This window comes from Equus quagga, chromosome 12 (genome assembly GCF_021613505.1).
Source record: "Equus quagga isolate Etosha38 chromosome 12, UCLA_HA_Equagga_1.0, whole genome shotgun sequence".
NCBI classification, from domain to species: Eukaryota; Metazoa; Chordata; class Mammalia; order Perissodactyla; family Equidae; genus Equus; species Equus quagga.
In genome coordinates, this window is record NC_060278.1 from 36,383,202 (window position 1) to 36,404,306 (window position 21,105).

Genomic DNA, 21,105 nt, shown 5'->3' on the forward strand with positions numbered 1-21,105 from the left:
TTAATATATTGGTGTTCATAAGTGGAAAATACTTCTTCCTTAAAATTGCATAAGGAAAATTTCAACCTTTTTCCAAAATGTTTTGATGTAGCAGAATGATTACCTCTAAAAATAAGCATTCATCAAATAGTTAAGTATTTACTGTTAACAACTGTTAAGTCTGAAATAAGAACTTTAAAAAATCTTCAAATGCGGAGAATCTAACTTACTTCCCCCCAGTGTAAAGTATGATGGCTGCATTTTGCAAGTATCCTTAGGCAATATGCAAACAATAGGCATAAAACTCTTTTATTATTCATTTTATTTTCATATAAATTAACATCCTAGAAAAATTGAAATAGAAACACTAAATACAGTATTGCACATAGCGATCTTTGTTAAATGCCCTATTATTTCATTGAAGGATGGTAATATACACATTGAAGAGCCTGAAGGGGACAGGAAAACTACAAAACAACAACTAAAAAACCACTACTGTTCCTTTGCACTTAAACTACAAATTAAAAGGTAAGAGACCATATTTTACATAAATACAAACGAAGTTATGATTCAGAACATGTTCTAAAATTTTAAGTTGCTTTCCATAATTGGTTTTCAATAGCAATAAATTCTCCTTTGTGTCCACAACCATAACTCCCAACAAATATCATTAAAAGAATCAAAAAAACAAGCCATTAATGTTAGACAGAACCATCGCAATGCATCATGAGCTGACTTTAAAGAACTCTCAGAAAGAGTGAGAGATACACTTTTCCTCCCTCAAAGTAAAGTAAAATAAAATGCTTTCCTAGCCTCCTTGAGACACTGAATCACGACATACTCATTTTACAGCTTTGAATCACCTGCCGTAACACATCAAGCCAACCCCAGCCATGTCACAACACTCAGGCAGGTATGTTTAATGAAGAGGTTCCAGAGAGATTCCAATCCATCCAAAACCTCATTATTATCATTTTTTTTGCCAATAATTAGTCATGTTTGGCAATTTTATGAGCATCATTTATTTAAATTCCTTCAAAATATTGAGTCATGTTTTCTTTGTGAAGGGCAATGGTAAATGCTATAGAGTGGAAAATCTTTAGTTCAATTTACTTTTGCTGCAATTCTGTTCTCAAAGAACGAAGTCTGATGAAAGCCTTCATTAAACTTAAAACTCTGGCTCCTGCCTATATGAAATGATTTATAGGGAAGGGTTTTCCTTCTGCTGTATTTTTTTCTATTGATTATCTGACTTGAGTAAAAAAATGATTATCTTCTTTCACAAATATATAGTTATGGAGAGCAACCCAACAGTTGGGAAAGCCTTGATTATGAGATATAAATGGTACTTAAATTTTAAAATAGAAAATTTATATTGTAGACATGAAACTGATACAAACAATTCACTAGAAATAACATTGTAACCATAAGTCTAAACGCAGTGATGGGGAGCACTGGTTGTCAGTGGAATGGGAGGTGTTCTGCTGTGAGAGGGAATGTCCCACAAAAGTAAATTTCAGGTTAATGTGTAGCATGTTCAGAATGAATGCAGATACTGCCTCTTACAACATGCTGTTTTGGTCTATTGGTATAATACCATAAACTTGACAAAAAAGAAAAGGTGTTAAATTCTCCACTGGTCTACTGCTTTTGCATTTTTATATGAATGTACAGTAAAATTCAACCGTCAGTGAACTGTCCAGAAAACACAAAGATTATGCAAGAGGTCAAGAAGAAAGACGATCAAAACGGTGCAGGTTCCTCCCTGCCCTCAGGTCAGCTGAATGTTGTGGAAGTGGCTGCAGGGACTCGTTTTCGTTCTGCTTTTCACTGTTCAGGTTTTCATGCTTATTTTTGCTTTCTAAAATAAAAGTACCAGATAAAAGTTACAGTTAGAAAGAAGAACTTTTAAAAAGGGATGGAATTTAGAATAGCCCACACAAGATCTTTCCCTTGTTTGGATCCAATTCTTTGGGAAAATGTTAAAGATCTACCAGCTTGTAAAGGAAAAAAGAAAATAAGTAGAATCTGCTCTATCTTTTAGAATTTTCTCCAAGACAAATCATCAAATATTTTTTAGGAAAAAAAAAGCTTTTTAAAAGTTAGCTTCTAATCGATGTGAAAGGGTGCCAACTCACTTTTCTCGTTTCCCGTGCTGAGCACAAATATATAAATATGAAAACTGAACTGGCTGCTTCATTTCATGGTTAATGTGATTTAACTCTCTTCCATCCTTAAAATAGCATGATTGAGGTTAACTAATAAATAATTATTTGTCCTCATCCAATACTCCTTTAAGATCGTACTTTAATCAAAAAGACAGAAAATAAACTAAACCGTAATAGAATACTTGTCATTTGATAGGATTAATTTTGATACAGAGAAACTGAAGGGAAAATATCCCTTTTATTTTTTTTTTGGTGAGGAAGATTGGCCCTGAGTTAACATCTATGCCAATCTTCCTCTACTTTACATATGTGACGCTGCCACAGCATGTCTTAATGAGCAGTGTGTAAGTCCATGCCTGGGATCCAAATCTGCAAACCCCAGGCGCAGAAGTGGAGTGCATGAACTTAACTACTATGCACTGGGCCAGCCCCAAAAATATCTTTTAACTGGAGATGTAATGCCTAACTTTTTCTAAATAGGGCTGTTTAATCATATCCCCATTTGGGTTATTTTAATATCTTTTCCATTTAGATAATATTAGACATTGAATTCAAAATGCTCCTATTTGAAGGCACAACTCAACTTTTCATTTAAAACAGCAGCATTTACTTACTCTGTGGCACCAAGCAATAATCTCTCAAATCATTGATCAAAACATTGACAGTATCACAAGGGAAAACCTGCTATCTTCACCAAGCCCTTCCCTCCCAAGGTGCACAACTTGGGCCTTTTATTTTAAAGGACGAAGTAGGCAAAGAAGAAACTTAGATTAGCTTGTTAAACTCAGTCTATTGGCTGACAGCTGTAACAGCCACCTCTGTAGAAACATTTGTGGGTACAAAGCAGGTCTGAGCCCCCTGGTCTGAGCAAAGGCCAGCACCACGCTTGGCGTTTCCCATTGTGTTTTAGATCCCGGTGTGCTAATCCAGCTGTCACGGCCCCTCCGGGCTCACAGGCAGCCCAGTGCTGTGATTGCGTGCAGCGAAGAAAGTGAAGGTGGTCCCAGCTCCCCCCACACACCGTCCACATATGCATTTCCTTTGTAGATTTATCTTGATTCTTAAGCTTCAAATGCTGAATACCGAGACTCTCTTAGCCTTTGGGGCTTGATTAAAGGCATAAGGACGAGGAGATTCTTTAAGTCAGAGCTCATTATTTATTCAAACTTAAGAGGAAATTTATTAACTTATTATTATATGAGTTTCTATATATAGTGAAAACAGTGTTTAAAAGCCAAAGAAAATCACAAGTTAAAAAAAGCAAAAGTTAAATACTCACAATTCCGGAGTCATGCCTTGGTTTTATCTTATAAAGTGATTTTCCCTTCTTCTGCCTACACACCTCTTCGGCTTCTCTTACTCTGGGGGGGAGAAGACACATGTATTTAAACAAAGACTTACTAGATCATTGCAATCCACTTTACAGCCAACTCAAGGATCTGTATTCTTGGAGAAAATAAGATGACATACACAGGAACGTTATCCGACATTGGATTTAAAACACAGAGGCTAGAGGCTAATTCATCCAGGGGTTCCTAACTTGGGAGCAAAGGATGTCGAATGGAATAGGATACAAACACATTAATATTTTTGTGTACACATTGCATCCTATATTAAAGGAGTCTTACAGACAATAAAGTAAAGAAATAGCTCTCATTTTCAGGCGAGGGTACCGAGATTGGCTCCATTACATAAATCAGAAGCATTAAAATAATTAAACAAACGGTATCAGATAAAAACTCATATGCTTACTTAAAATAACTTCAGATGCACTTGTCCCCATCATACTTGCCCATGTGCGAGAGTCATTTACAATGAGCATTGGGGCAGCTTTTACAAAACTGAGCCTCATCAAGCATGGGAACCAATCATTTAATTGAAAATGGAAAACAGAGAGTGAGCCATGATAACGTTTCAACACTTCTAGGATTTCGTTTTAAACTCATACTCCAAACAGCAGACTGCAGTCACCAGAGGGGCGGTTCAAAGAGGAGGGTGTTCGGGGAGAAGCTCGGCTGTAAGTCCTGGCTCTGCCCTTTGACACCGAGTGAAGCCCTCACATCACTGACCCGTATAGTCTCGCGAATTATAAAAAGGCCCAACATTATCTAATAGCATTACTACACAGTTACTGTAAAAATAAAAAAATTCATTTAAAAAGTTCTTTATAAATTGTAAAGTACTATAAAAAGTTACATATAAGTGTTTTCATTAAACAAACAGTAAGAAATCTGTAAACTGGGATCTATTAAAAAGGGGTGCCATAAGAAGGAAAATAACCTAGCAGGTTAATTTATTTTTCAGTATCGTGATTTTCCTTGGGAATTAAAAACGGACTATTTCAGGAGAAACTAAAAAGGCCATGACGTCTCAATGAAAGACTTTCTCTGTAGATCTTGAAGCCTGTTTCCTGAAAGAAATGAATTATAAACATATTTGTTCAGCTCAGTGGCAAAAGCTCTAATGATAGAATTCATCGTCTATGTGACTGAATGAATCCCTGTTTTTAAACAATAGAATCAAACAAATAATCCAGAACCGCAGGTACAAGATTGATGTGACACTTTACCTTAAAGCAGGACAAATCAAAGTAATTCCTTCTGGACATAAAGGCCTGCTGGGTTGATATTGTTATTAATTCCAGAAAATGATGACAATTTAGAAGACGCTCCATTGTTTCCACTCTTACTACTTTCCACCCAAGCCATAAATTGCCTTTAATCCTTCCTCCAAACATTTGAAGACAAAAACATTTTCTCTATAACAAACCGAGGACTGCAGAGTTCCCATCTTCCTCTGAAATAGCTGCCAGTAAATTTAAGTTGAAGTATTTGGACAGGGAATTAAGGAAATTTTTTTTAGCACTTAGCCAAAATCCAGCAGATCCCCTGTTCAATTTCCTTGGAGCTCTGTAAAGCATTTCATGACATTTAAAAAAATGTACTTCACAACTATTTAGATCACCAGAGCATCTTAATTTTCTCGCTCTCCTATTTATTTTGCTCTGAAAACACATTTTTATAAGCATCCTAGGAAGCTGAGTCTAATACTCACATATTTAATTTTACACAAAAACAAAGTCAGCCATTCCTTATGGCAGAGATGACGAAAACCGAGGAGCGTGTGCGTCAAAGACGCCGCCCAGGATCTTTCAGCTCATCCATTCACTTGACAATCATTTATGGAGCAGTAAGTCCCCGTCGGGCGCTGGGCTTGGCTCAATTTTATAAGGACAATTAAACTCAATGTCTAACAGGAGAGAGACACACGCAAGCAAGTAAATTACAAGGGTGCGTCAAGCACAGCCACCTAGGCTTGCAGAGGGCCAGCTGTGCCCCACAGGAGGCTCCTGGGGTTGGGGGGTACGGGTTGTAGAAACCTTTCTGGAGCAGGTGGATGGCTGAACCTCGTTTCAAAGAGAAATCTTAATTTTCCAGACTTTTCTTGTAAGGGGAAAGGGGACTGAGGGTGAAAGAAGAAGAGAGCTATACACAGAGTACCACATGCACAGGCCCAGCTAGAGTCAAAGACACCACAGCGAGCTGAAGGGGCTGTAAACATATCTCCCTTCGCTGCCACTGGACCCACGCTACTCAGGGGCAAAGTTCAAACTGGGCTTCTGGTTTATGCTTCAGTTTCTTCTGCATCTGACTGAAGTGGGGTAGTCACTGCGTCTTAAGCACCTCCAGCTATGCACCAGAATCTTGAGCACTCGCTCTTCAAAGAATCATGGGGAATCTCTTCAGGTGCAGCTCTCCAGGCCCTCGCTTCTGTATTCTACTTTAGTCCCTCTGGGATGCATTGATAAGCGGCATGCCAGAAGAATCGGCTGCAGGCAGCTGGTGGGCCACGCTCTGAGAAACTGCACCTGGAGCCGAGGCATTCTCCCCAAAGCCCAGCCTGGGCAGCCACGCTGCGCCCCTGGACCACCACTTCCTCACCCCTCTCTGTCCATGGCCACAGCCCCAGAGAGCGAAAACGTGCTCCCTTCAGCACTTGGTGAATCCCACCCCTCCCAGCTTCCTAGCAAATGCTGCTTCTTCCAAAAGCCAATTTCATTTCAACAAAACCCTGACAAGAAATTTTTTCAACACTTTAGGGAGGAAAAAAGAATGTGTCCCTGGAGGTGAGATACACTGCCAGAGTTGGCAGAAATAAGAAAGATAATGAGGGAGAAGCCAGGATGGCGGGGCCGAGGCAGCTGTCTGTCCGAGCGTCATCCCTCGGGCCCTCCATCGTGGCAGCGCTGTCAGCTCCGAGTTCAGGCCTCTTGAGTAACTACTCATACATGTTCCACCCCCTTCACCTCCTGCCTCACCCTTCCTCCAGTGATGCCTAAAATTTCCCAAACTGAGTAAGAAAACGATGTTCATCTCATAACATCAAAGGCTGTAAGTGAAAGGCGTGGTGGCAATAACATTTCAAACAATAAATAACAATGAGCAATACATCCTGCTGTAAGAGGAGGAGGGGAATAAAATGAGGAACAATTCTTCGTTTACAAAGAGAGACAGCAGTCACCACGAGGAGAGAGGACACCATAGCTGGGCTGCAGGACTCGGTCCTTGGCATCCAGCTCTCGGCAGGTTGGCAGGTCTGCGCCCGGCAGACACACCCGGGTGCTCCCTGAAGCTGCGCTCTTCCTCGGGGGCTCCAGGCGCCCGAGGCCACCGCCAGGGCATTTGTCAACAAGACCGAGCACTAGGAGAGAACTAACAAGGCAGGGGAAAATTTGCGGATGACATCTTTGATAAGTTTATTCTAACAGTCGAGACTTCTAGTCAGCCACCTCGACGACAGACGGAAAATATGGTCAAAACCAAAGCATATAATAATGAAAAGAAAGTTCTTCACTCATCACTTTTAGTGGTTTTGGAAAACAACACAGAAAGCAGAGACTAGAAAACAGGAAATGTCACATTATTTTTTAGACAGAAGAGGAGGATACTAAACGGTATACAGTGGCTGTGAGAGTTGTTTATGCGCCTATTTTGCAGTAATGTGAAACTTTAGAAACAAAACTATGCTGAACAAATTCCGAAAGTATATGCTTATCCCTTAAATGGAGGACCAAAGGTAATCAAAGAATACGAGGGCTTCTTTATCTTTCAAGGGAGAGTTTAGTTATAGGAAATGACCAGAAGGCACGTGGAAGCGGTTTGTCAACAGAGCAGGGGACCAATGTGAGCAACACGACTTTTGTCACCAGCAAAGTTTCACTCTGGCAGTAGTCACCGAGAGTGAATGACAGATACCCAGAGAATGGGACCTTGTGCCCTTCAAGGGCCAACCTTCGTATCACCAATTGTGAATGAAGTCTTTTTGAAAAAACTAACCTTGAAATTTCTTAACTGTCTGAATTTCCCTGGCGGCCTCGCCCTCGCGCCCCCGCCCTGCTGTAACGGCTGATGCAGGCCTCCTCAGGCCACCATGGCCCGGCCACCCTGCGTCCAATTTACATCCCGTCCCCTTCCTAAGTTTTGCTTCTGTCTAGGACGGCAGGTTGTGATCACTTCTCGCCAGCGCCAGCATGCCTGCCTTAAGCAGAGCCTCTGCCTTCTTTTAATAATTTCTGTCTTCTCGAGAGAGGAAAGCCAGCGAAGTAAGTAATTTCGGTGGGCCTCCAATTACAGCAATAACTCCGAGTTCAGCTTGAGCTAAAGAAGAAGGTTCCTGGACTTGGAAGCAGTAATTTCAGCTGTCACGGGGCTTCCCCTCCCGCTGCACCTCCCACATACCTCAGGCTTCGCAGCTGTGTCTGCAAGGTTAGGCAGGCCAGAAGTCTGACTTACAGATAGGTAGTGTAAGAGTCTAAGGTGTTGCAAAGGTCGCCATATTGCACCACCCAACCTGCTTTATTCAGCAAGTTGCCCATGAGGACAGAAAGTAATGCTGGAAAGAATGTAAAACCTGAAACTCCAGCTTATCAAGGTAAAGAAGTGTGACACCATTAACTGGTACTGGCAGATTCTGCGATGCTACAACCACCCACAGGATAAGACGAGAGGGATTTAGTGAGGAATATGACTACGAGATCATCCCTCGGGTGAATCATTTTCTAGGGCCTGCGCAAAAATGACCAGAGGAAAACAAAACATCTCTAAGTACTAAAGGTTAAATTTATTTAAAAAAAAACTCGTATTACATTTATGTACTAAAGTGTAACCTAAAAAACTAGTTAAATTTCAATATGTCTCTACAGATTTTTTATTCCTTACATGCCAAACACTGGAAGCTGTAACAACTTCATTTAGTTTTAAGATATTAAGCTTAGAAGTAAATTATTAAGCATAGAAAATGTGAGTCTAGGAGATTGAGAATATATTATAGAGAAGACAATGGTAAGTGATAGAATGAAAAATACTTTTTATCACAGAATTTGTTGAAACTAGGTTAAATTCCAAATATTATATTTATTTTGGTATTTTTAAAACAAATGGAAAGTTTTTCAAATTTTGTCCTTAGTAGAACTGGGCTCATCTACACCAGCGTTATTCTAAACAAAGAGAGTGTTTTCTTATTTCTCTCTTAATAAAGATGTATTTTCTCTGCACTTTCCCTCCCTCACCCCAGACCCATTTATTGTCAGGCAAACATATACAGAAAGTTCAGTGTGATTAAGTTTAAAGACAGTGTGCGAGATGAATAAGGGAGATACCCTCTGGCACAGATACAGAGAAAGGAAACCAGACGTCCCTGCAGCCCGCAGGCAGAATAATTTTTATCTACCTTCTAGACCAAACGCCGGGCTGGCCACAGTCTTATCAAGAAAACAGATAGGCTCCCGTCATTCAGTCGAATGAGAAAGGGGGCCATTCGTCTGCCACTAAGCATTAATAATTTGGTCTAAACAAGTAGCTGTGGCAGATGGATTCATTTCCTGCTGGCTCCAACCCGGCTTGCTGGGAGCAGCCTGATTCCTTACTGGAGTCTACAGCCGTGAGGGATTTAAGTGCAGCCTGGCGCTGGGATGTCACATGTCTGAGGTCCTGAGACGGCGGACATGGACCTTCTAACAACAAGCTAAGAGTTGGCGTGATTATCATTATGACCAGTTCACCATGTACTTCACTGAAACACAACACCACCCTCAAGAGAGAAAGGGAAAAAAAGACAAACACACACACACATAGCTGTGGGTCTCTCGCCAGGTAAAGATGGATGTATTAGAGGCGCTGTGGAATTAAAGATGATTTGGGGGGGGGGTTGTTCCTGGCTTTGTCCTCTCTCCTTTATAATCTCAGTGATTTAAAATACACACACACAAACCCACAAAACCCCTGAAAATATAATGAGAACAATCGACCAAAATGTCCCTCACCATTACCTCAAGTGGAAAGAACTTGAGTTTCCTCAGGCACATATTTCAGACTTTGAGATGAATTTCTGAATTTCAGTCCTGACAATCTCCGTCTTTTTCAGAGAAAACCTCAAATGCTTATGGAGAGCAATCAGAATGAGCGCAAAGGAGCTCCTGACTCAAGGAAAAAAAGCTTTAAAAAAACCTTCGAGTTGCTTGACGTGACAGGAATGTGGCTCAGTGACGGACACCAAGAGCTGAGGGAGGACGTGCTGTACAGTCCAGAGGGCCCGGCCCCACTCACTGGGGCTGTGGGGCCAACAGAGATGACTTATACACCTTGTAGTCCCCTCACTTCACTGTAATCCATGAGGGAAGCCTGCCACTTTTATCAAAAATATGAGCTGAATTTTGAGGAATATTCGTAGTCCAAAATCTAGGATTCCACGACAATTAGACACACATGTTCTACGTCTATGTTCTAAAAACCACAAATACATTCTTCTCATGAACATAAAGCCAATAAGCAGAGATGGTGTACATCAGTGTTTCTTGAAACTATTTTTGTGGAGTATACATGGGTGAAAAAAGATGTCATTTATTCGAAGGAAACACATTTCAACCAATCCACTCAATTTCTTATAGTCTGAATCTCTTTGATGACTGTCTGAGAGTCTATAAATGTAGAATATTATAACTCATGAATGAGCTACCTCAGAAGAAAGCTTTTCCCCATAGTCTTGGAATGGTTATCGGTGAGGAAAGATGAGTATGGATATACACTGCTATGCTCTCATTTCAGAGCAAACAAAACAAAAAATTCACACACACACACACAAACACATCATTATTCACATCAGCCTCTCCGCTGAGTCAAAAAGCTGTCAATTCTTTCCTAAGTGGCAAATCCACCTCCACCAGTGTTTTCTAGTCCTTACTCTCGTCCACCATGCTAATGACTGATAGGGTTAGTTCACTAGTCCTTAATTCTTTAAGTTCTCTTATCCTTTGGTCCTCAGAGAACTTGTGAGTTTTCCAGCTATCTTTCTTTACATGCTTCCTTAATCTCTTCTGCTGCTTATTTGTTAACCCTCACCCCAATGCTATATCCCCCCAGGGCTCTAATCTTGACTCTGTAGTATCCACAGGAAAGCTCCCCTTTATAATCCCAACTATCGCTGCTGTGCTGAAGACGCTCGGATGCATACCTCTAGCTCTGACCTTTCCCCCGAGCTCCAGGTCCTAATGGACATTCTCCTCCTCTCCCCACCTGGGCCTTGGTTAAGAACATAGCCCTTCACTCTCCAAACTCTGTCTCCCCGTCTTCACCACCCCCTCCAAGCATATGCAAATGGTTAACAAGTTCTGTTATTAATTATTCCATAGTAACGATTTTAAAATCTGTCCCAACCTCTCTAATTCCATTGTCCCTGATTACTTTTCAAGCCCCCTCCTTGTGTCACCTGAATCACTGCCATCCCCTGCAGACAGGCTTCTGCGTGGGTCTAATCCCTCCTTCACAAATGTCCTAAACGTGGGAATCTCCTGAACCAATTATCCATTTGTCAAGAAAAAACTGTTCAAGTTCATGAGTGAGGTATTCAAGGCCACTTACAACTAACCTATTTTCTCTTCAGTCTCTACAACGTTCCATGGGCTCCAGCCATCCGGAACCGTTCCCCACTCCTAGGGAGGTCTTTGCTAAATCTGTTCCTCTGGGACGGCCCATTCTTTTTTCTCTTCCTCCCATGGGTCCTTCAAATTCAGCTCAAAACTGGCTTCCTACGGGAAGTACTCCTGACATGCAGGCAGGCTTATGCATGCAGTCCCCTCTGCTTTCATGACTTTCATTTTAAAGAAGAGCCGTGGCTATTCATTTATCGGTCTCTGCCTTATTGAACAGGAAGCCCTTTTAGATTAGGGATCACGTGTATCACTTTGACATTGCCAGGGATAATAAAAAAGCTCACACAGGTAAGTACTCACTAGATACTAGAAAAAGAACTGACTCAGTGAATGAATGATGACGAACAGGGACACTAAAATTAAGCTAAGAAAATCACAGAGAGAGATTTTGGCAAATAACTAGGCCTTGGATGGACATCTCTTGTTTTTGCGCCCTTCCTCTGGCGAACTCTTCAGCAGTGAGTCTGGATGTCCAATCACATTGAGTAAACTATGCAGAGTTTTATCTGACTTGACCTTTGAGTTTACTGACTTACTGTTATAATTCCATCCATAAATAACAATTTAGCTTGAATGAATGTACATAAAATTTAAAGTTATGAAATAGTAATAGTTGTTCCAACGTATAGAAAAACTAATTTTGTACACACTACATGAATCATTAGGAGCCTGCAAGGATTCAACATGAAATTGTATCAAACTAGTCTCACTAACTCTTATTAACTCGTAGGTTAGTGGAAAAGATAAATGACAGATGTAACATATCTTCATTTCAACAAAGCATTTAAAGAATCTTGAATGGGATGTCTAAGGACTAGATAGAGAAATGATGGCTAGATGAGAGGATACTTAGATGAATTTACAATGATCAAATATGCTCGACGAAGATAACAGGGTGACTTTATGTATGGTTATGTTCTTGTTTTAAAAAGCATCACAGTTGACGGGGGTCTAAGCACAATCAACTGGTAAAATTTATAGAGAGACAAATCTTTTAACCTGAGAACGAAGAAAACTGCCCTAGCAATCACAGATGTTCAAAAGTGAGTTGCTTTCTTATTTGAAGAAAATTAACATTTGCAGTGAGCCAGAGATGTGCTACACACAGTGGGTACTCATGTGCACCACCACATTTAACCATCCGGCGACCAAGCATCAGAGATGCTGTTAGGGTATTTTAGAGACAAGGAACCTGGGACTCAGAGAGGTTCTTGAGGTCACACAATGGAAGAATGAAGAAGAAAACCCAGATATGGTTGACTTTGGAGTCTGTACTCCTTCCCTATCACACCCACTAACAAGGTACAAAATCACAGCTCAATGTCTAGCTATTAGTACTGTAAAAATGGTATTCCTGCGATGGGAAGTAAATTGGGATACAAGATCTTCAATTATTTCCCAAGTTCAATATCCCTTCCCCTTTAGAAAGCTTCCGCAGAAAGAGCATCTTCAAAGACACTATAATGTAAGCTCTTGGAAGGCAGAGAGCGGAATGTCTTTCCTCTCCACGTGCCACACCCAGCACAGTGCCTGGCTCAGCACAATAGCAGCTGACACTTACTGAGAACTTACAGGCACTGGGCTGAGGGTTTACAGATACTATTTCCTTTAAATCTGGTAGTAACCCCAAGAGGTGGAGTCTGTTGTTACCCAGCTTTACAATGAGGAAATTGAAACTTAAAATGGTCAAATTACTTGCTTGGAGTCACACGTCAATCTGTGGCAGATCTGCAGTTCAAATGCAGACAAACACCGACACAGACAACTGACCCCTACAGCTCTCTATCCTGCCTCTCATAATGCAAACGCACGGGAAAGACGAAACAGAGGACCATGGGGATCCTCCCTTTTCTGTTTCTTTCTATTTATATATTTACATTTATCATATATTTATATATTTACATTCATTATATTAATTTATATTTATTTTTATTTCTATTCATTCAGAAGCATTTGATTCAAAAGACTGAATCTTTTAAACTCTGATCATATAAAATGGGGCAGTTTAAAATGATTTTTGAAAAGAGAAATTATTTAGAAAAATGGGCGCATGTGTTTTATCAGATGCCAGGGAGAAGTATTACGGTTGGACAAATTTTGAACTCCGTTCAAGGAAAAGTAGCAATGGAAACACAACGGGCTATAGCGTTCATCTCTGAAAAAGGAAAATATGTAGGATGGTTTGGAGAAAACAACACTACCACCAATTTTCTTGATTCTAATTTCTAGGAGGAATTTTTACCTGGTTCTCCAAATGAGAGATGTAAACCGTAGTCAGTACAAATCTAAAAACACAGAAGATAGGTTGTCTTTCCATTTCGATGACAGTTTCCTTTGCTGTGCAGAAGCTTTTCAGTTTGATGCAGTCCCATTTGTTCATTTTTCCTTTTGTTTCCCTTGGTTGAGGAGACATTTCCAAGAAGATAGTTCTAAGACTGATGTCAAAGAGTGTACTGCCTATATTTTGTCCTAGGAGTTTTATGGTTTTAGTTCTTACATTCAAGTTTTTAATCCATTTTGAGTTAATTTTTGGGTACAATGTAAGACAACGGTTTACTTTCATTCTTTTGCATGTGGCTGTCCAGTTTCCCCAACACCATTCATTAAAGAGACTTTTCTTTCTCCATTTTATGTTCTTGGCTCCTTTGTCAAAAATTAACTGTGTGGGTTTACTTCCAGGCTCTCAATTCTGTTCCATTGATCTATCTGTCTGTTTTTGTGTCAGTACCATACTGTTTTGATAACTATAGCTTTGCAGTATACTTTGAAATCAGTGAGTGTGATGCCTCCACCTTTGTTTTTTTTCTCAGGATTGCTTTGGCTATTTGGGGTCTTTTGTGGTTCCAGATAAATTGTAGGATTCTTTTATCTACTTCATGAAGAATACCTTTGGGCTTTGAGAGCGACTGCACTGAATCTGTAGATTGCTTTAGGTAATACGGACATTTAAAAATTCTTCTAATTCATAAGCACAGAATATTTTTCCATTTCTTTGTGTCTTCTCTGATTTTTATCAACGTCTTATAGTTTTCAGTGTAAAGGTCTTTCACCTCTGGGGTTAAATTTATTCCTAAGTATCTTATTCTTTTTGCTGCGATTGAAAATGAGATTGTTTTCTTGATTTTTCTTTCTGCTATTCATTGTTAGTGTATAGAAACGCAACTAACTTTTGTATGTTGATTTTGTACCCTGCAACCCTACCATAGTCATTTATTATTTCTAATATAGTTTTTGGTGGATTCTTCAGGCAAGCAGTGACAGTTTTACTTCTTCCCTTCCAATTTGGATCCCTTTTATTTCTTTGTCTTGTCTAATTGCTCTGGCTAGGACTTCCAATACTATGTTGAATAAGAGTGCTGAGAGTAGGCATCCTTTCTTGTTCCTGTTCTCAGAAGGATAGCTTTCACTTCTTCACCATTGAGTATGATGCTAGCAGCCTTTATTATGTTGAGGTATTTTTCTTCTATATCCATTTTATTCAGAGTTTTTATCATAAATGTTTGATGAGCCTCGTCGAATGCTTTCTCTGCCATCTATTGAGATGATCATATGATTTTCATTCTTCATTTTGTTAATGTAGTGTACCACATTGATTTCTGGATCGTGAATCATCCCTGCATGCCTGGAATAAATCTCACTTGATTGTAGTATATGATCCTTTTAATGTGTTGTTGTATTTTATTTGCTAATACTTTGTTGAGAACTTTTGCACCTATGTTCATTAGCAATACTGGCCTGTAATTTTCTTTTTTTGTGTTGCCCTGTCTGGTTTGATATCAGGGTAATGCTGGCCTCATAAAATGAGTTTGGAAGCACTCTTTCCTTTTCAATTTTTTGGAATAATTCAAGAAGGATAGGTATTAAAGCTTCTTTGAATGTTTGGTAGAATTCACTGGGGAAGCTGTCTGGTCCTGGATTTTATTTCATTATTTTATTTATTACTTTTTATTTCATTTATTTACACTCTGATTTTTATTATTTCCTTGCTTCTACTGATTTTGAGCTTTGTTTGTTCTTCTGTTTCTAGTTCCTTTAGATGCACTGTTAGATTGTTTGATATTTTTATTATTTCTTGAGGTAGGTCTGTATTGTGATAAACTTCCTAGCAACTGGGGAGAAATATTTGCAAATCATATATCCAATAAGGGGTTAATTTCCAAAATGTATAAAGAATTTATAGAACTCAACAACAAAAAAACAAATAACCTGATTAAAAAATGGGCAGAGGATCTGAATAGTCATTGTTCCAAAGAAGATGTACAGATGGCCAACAGGCACATGAAAAGATGTTCAACATCACTAATTATTAGGGAAATGCAAATCAAAAACACAATGAGATGTCACCTCATGCCCATCAGAAAGGCCATTATTAAAAAGACAAAAAATTACAAGTGTCAGAGCAAATGTGGAGAAAAGGGAACCCTCATATACTGCTGGTGGGAATGAAAATTGGTGCAGCCACTATGGAAAACAGTACGGAGATTCCTCAAAAAATTAAAAATAGAACTACCATATGATCCAGCCATTCCACTCCTGGGTATTCATCCAAAGAACATGTAAACACTAATTTGAAAAAATACATGCACTCCTATGTTCATTGCAGCATTATTTACAATAGCTAAGACTTGGAAACAACCTAAGTGCCCACAGACAGATGAATGGATAAAGAAGATTATACCTATACAATGGAATACTACTCAGCCATAAAAGATGAAATCTTGTTATTTGCAACAACATGGATGGACCTTGAGGGTATTATGCTAAGCAAAATAAGTCAAGTGGAAAAAAGACACATAACACATGATTTCACTCATATATAGAAGATAAAAAACAACAAACAAACAAACAAATGTATAGATATGGAGAACAGATTGGTGGTTACCAGAGGGGAAGTAGGATGGTGGGAGGGCAAAAGGGTTAAAGGGGGATATTGGTATGGTGATGGATGAAGACTAGACTTTTGGTGGTGAACATGATGTAGTGCATACAGAAATTGAACTATAATGATGTATATCTAAATAAAATAAATAAAAGTAAAAATACAGAAGATAGAGAAATTTTTCCAATGGCCTCTTTACACAAATCCTCAATATAAACTGAGACTAAATTTCAAGCTTTAACTCAGTGAAGGCATTTCTGAGGGGGGGGTGGGGTGAACATACGCTTCGAGCATGTCCCTTGGTTCTTTGGTGATCTAATCTGATACTGGGATACAGCTCTGAAAAACCCAGGACAGTTAGCATATTTCCTTGATTATCTCAAATTGCAACAGTCTCAACTGAATAGGAGTCAGAAGATGGGTAGGGTCTTGGACACAAGCTGGAAATGCCAAGATTCTGTGCTGCTGAAGAAGGAAAATACATCTGCTTTAGGGACTAGAGAGTAAACAGTAAGGCTCACATTCCATTGTGTAAATAAAGAGCCTGAATTATATTCTGTCAAACCAAAAATATCCTTTTTTCATCTTCTTCCAAAAGGAATTTAACATGGTATCAGAAAAAGTTGAGAAATCTGGAAGGTGCTTTTTATAACTTTTTAAAATGCCTAGATGAGAAGCTTTTAATAGTCAGTGAAAATGGGAATATTTGTATTCATGTACATTTTAGGATTCTTAAGCTTCTGATCACATGTTCATTGTTAATTTAAAATCTCTGATTTAGAAAAAAAGGGTTCGTTTTTCTCACGGAGCTTACAGTAGAGACTATTTTAATTCTATATTAGATGTGGATTTACATGGAATTTACAAAAGTAACTCAAGCGATGTGCCTTTTATCTAAGTCCCCTGGGAAGGAACACGTTCTCTCTGTACTTATTGAGGATATTTTAGATTTTTTCAATAAAATGGTAAAATGACACTCCCTGGTTCCACAAATTTATGATAGGAAATAAAACAAATTTTTGTCATATATCTTGGCCAAAACTATTATCAAATCACATTGGACAGCAAAGTTCACCTTTTATTACAGGAGAATAGTGTTGTTTACTACATTTAAGATTTTTCATGCAAATGTCCTTTTACCATTTCCACTTGTGTTAAGATATTTTCTTAATCTCAGTGATTTTTTTTGCATACAGTTCAGAAAAGTTTTTTATTATGGCTAGTGAGATATAAAGTTAAGCTCTGTTGGTACTTACGCCATGGTTTCTGTTTTGACGCTTCTCGAGCAAGGATAACGTGGATGAGTAACTTGGATCCTATTTTTTAATAAAGACTTTCTTTGGGCAGGGGGGAGGGACTCAAGGGCTATTAGACACAGAAATTAGTTTATAGGGAGTTTATCACATTTCCTCCCTGGAAAACTCATAAAAGAGCACAACAAAGCTATTTATATCATAAAGGGTTAGAATTATGGAGGAGAAAGAATGGCTTAATTAAGGAGTAAGATATGGGAGATACAAGGCAGGAATGGGATCAAGGAAACACACATACTAAGGGAGAATAAGGGTCATAATTTTTCCTCTACTAGATTATTCCCATCCGGTCAGAAATACGCTGTTTATCCCACCACGAAAAAAAAAATCCCTAATTGACCTCCTCCTCTGGCTAGACCTTCTTTCCTCTGCAACCCTTTATATGTACAAACACCTCAAGAGAGTTGCGCATAGTCACCGTCTCCGCTGCCTCTGCTCCCATCTGATCAGCCTCTGTCCCTAACCGCTCGACAGAGACTGCTCTTGTGGATGTCACCAATTCCTCCCAATTCCCAAATCCAAAGGTCACCTCTCGGTCCTCATCTCCCTCCTGTGAGCACGAGCAGCATTTATATGCTTCTCCCTTTCTGCCCTGCTTCTTGAAGCCCTTTCTTCACCCGGCCCACAGGCTACACCATCTGCCCCTAACAGCCCCTCTCTGCTCACATCTTCTACTGCCCTCCTCTTGCTCACTCTGTTCCAGACACTTTGGTCTACTCCCTAAACACACTCCTTCCTCAGGCTTCGCACTCGCTGCCCCCTCCACCTGGAATGTTCTGTCTCCAGATATCCACCAGTTTGTTCCCTCACTTTCTTCAAGTCCCTCCCTACACATCACTTCTCAGAGATGTTGCCTGGCTAGTTTTTATACACCACCACTAGCTCCCACAACTCTCTCTTCCCTTTGCCCTATTTTATTTTTCGTCAGACCTGTAACAGCACCCAGCATATTTAATGTAAGCTCCAGAGGGCAAGGATTTGGTTTTGTTCACAACTCCAGTGCCTGGCATATAGTAGCCACTTAACAAATACTTGCTGAATGACCTCAGTAAAGCACGTGGACAGGTCATAAGTTCAGAGAGAAGAATGCAGAAACTGCTTTTGGGGCTGGAAGAAAGTGCAAGAAGGCACTGTGGGGAGCAATTACAAAGAGAAATTAAACGTGGGATAAAAGCATTCTTGACTTCCCATCCCCTTCTTGGTTCCCAGGACTTGTCTCAGGATATCCATTCCTTAGAGAATCTGCTTTAGGTTGGGGAACACTGATTTTGAAATAGTCCAGCTTGGAAAATTTCTTCCAGAGCAAGAAAGGTGAAGGGTATGGCCTTGCTGATATTAGGAGTATTAAGAAGTGTAATCTGTTGTGAAACCATGGCGCCAGTAAGAACATAGCTGAAATAACAGAGGACGTGGCCCAGGCTGAGCGGGAAGCTACACGAAACAGAACAAGTCCGAAGAGTTTCCAGAACAATTAAAAGAACTGGGAATACTATGTCAGGACAATGGAAAACCTGACAGCATCTTCACAGCTAACCTTGAATATCTGAAGACCCATTACATGGACAGGGGATTGAATTTCTTTGTGTGGTTCTAGAGAGGGTCAGTGAGCACAGGCTTCAGTCAGCCAGATATCTGTTCATTCTATAATCCTTTACCCAAAACCCCTGGGGCTAGATGGATTACAGAATTGAGAACGTTTCTAATTTCAGACAGAAATATGGTATATAACACTAGCATGACACAGCATGGAGTAACCAAACACATTAATATTTCTGCAGTAAGGTATGAACACTCACTCTACGTGGGATGGTAATGACTGTAGACAGCTTCATGTAGGTTGAGTTTGCCACAAACTTATAAAGAAACTTCTGGCTTCAGAGGTTTTGGGATCTCCAAATTGTAGACAAGGGGTTATGACTCTGGACTATACAATTACGAATAAACTGTATGTATTATAATAATTGATCCCAAAGTCTGTGAACTCCACTATTCCTGTTAGGGAACTCATTAAACCCTCAGGCAGAAAATAGAAAATGGCCACTAATAATTAAGAATTTGGATGTGAACCTTAATTCTTAGTTTTTCTCAGATCAGCATCATTCTGAAACTTGTTTTTAATAACTACCCATGAATGGTAAAATATGTATGGAAGTTGACATAATTTTTTCCTTTTCACCACAACCCATCAGCTTTCTGAGGGTCATGTTCTCGCCTCCCTTAAGTCAAGAGGTTGTGTGTGGTCCCTGAATCTCATCTGAATGTTTGAGACACACGAGTAGATCATAATCTGGCGTAAAGTGTGTTGTGAGTCCTTTGCCTTTTTCCTTATCAATAACAGATGAAGTAGAGAGCTTGCAGAAGAGGAGCCAATTTAAGCTTTCCTCATAGTAACAACACTTTCACATACGTGGATTGTATTTTTCCCTCAATGGTTATGTATGATTTCCAATAACTCTCCATCCATCCATCCATCCAACTGTCTGTCTGTCCATATTAAAGAAAAAAAGTGCTTTTCTACCTTTTTCTCTAATTTGCCATTAACACCATCTAGCCTCAAGTTCATGCTCCAGTACTCTGTGCTTTTATTGCACACTTGTAAAATGAAAACATTAAGAAAATTAATCAGAGGCACAGAATTATGAGTTGCTTCTGTCCTAAAAACAGCACGAGTTTAAGAGTACATTAATATCCACATCTAGACTGATTTTAAAATGAAAGCTCTGCATTATCTGTGAGCATCTCAAATTCTCCTAACTGATGAAATAGACTTTTTCCCAATTATTCCTCATCTTATTTACCTCCCCCACACACTTGGAAAACTTTAAAGTGGCCAAATGAAATTTTATCAAACTTTCCAAAAATATTCACCCCTAAGGCACAGGAATTTGAACTAAAGAGGTTAACTTTAAAAAATATTTCCATCTCATAAAATTAAGATCTACCACGAATATGCTTTTATTTCTGTTGTGCTTTATTTTGGGAAAATACGTTTTCTCTAAATATTTAGCGATAATTAGAATATCTTAAAGATTAATACTTCCACCTCCTTCCCTCTTCCTCCCCCAATAAATGTTAGAGGCTGACCTGTGACACGCTCTCCTGATAAATGAAAGCTTAGAGGGTTAGGGATTCTCACAGGCAAACTCTCACTTCTAGATTCCGATGTGTGTGTTTTCCACATCACCAAGCTACCCACTCTTTCGAAAAAGAGTGAATGTCTCTACAATCTGATCTAATTTAAAGTTTTATCATTTTTCAAAGTGACGGTAAATGCAGCCCACTTCAGATGCTCATGTTATAAAATAACAGAAGACTATTAATAGCACTTAAATATACAGATAAAACACTAAGTCATTAATATAACTTTAGATTATTGGCTGTTTATTTACAAAAACAAACCACAGCACTGTATCGTGCCTCGTTATGGGTTCTGTACAGCTACCACGAAGCTGACCCTGATGGAATCTAAATTAAGCACACGGTCCTCTTCCGGGGCCCCACTGCTCCTAATTTGGTGGAGACGAGGGTCACCTTGGGGTTAATGGGACTCAGGGGATCAGGCCCTGCTGAGGGAGCAAGCAGGTGGCCCTTAATGCTGACTGCTGGCCTGCCCCCAGAGCACCCTGCAATCAGCCCCCGTCCCAGCTCACCTCCAGAACCACTCCAGGGGCACAAGAACATCGAAGCCCGAGAAAAGAGGGTGGTGACCTCACCACCCTGGTCTATTCTGCTCATAGCAAAACAGCTACAGTCTCCACCAACACAGCCAGAATTCTGTTC

The 21,105-nt window shown here is 39.7% G+C and overlaps 1 protein-coding gene across 1 annotated transcript in view; it reads right to left on the reverse strand.

Moving 5' to 3' along the window:
* Positions 1-309: 309 nt before the first annotated feature.
* The window catches only part of FMN2 (formin 2), a 343,222-nt gene continuing 322,426 nt past the window's right edge, over positions 310-21,105 (reverse strand). Inside the window, exons 17-18 of the mRNA XM_046679366.1 lie at positions 3,427-3,508; positions 310-1,840 (exon numbers count right to left, since the gene is read on the reverse strand). Coding sequence (XP_046535322.1) covers positions 1,814-1,840; positions 3,427-3,508 — 109 coding nt within the window. The 3' untranslated portion in view covers positions 310-1,813. The remainder of the gene's footprint in view (positions 1,841-3,426; positions 3,509-21,105) is intronic.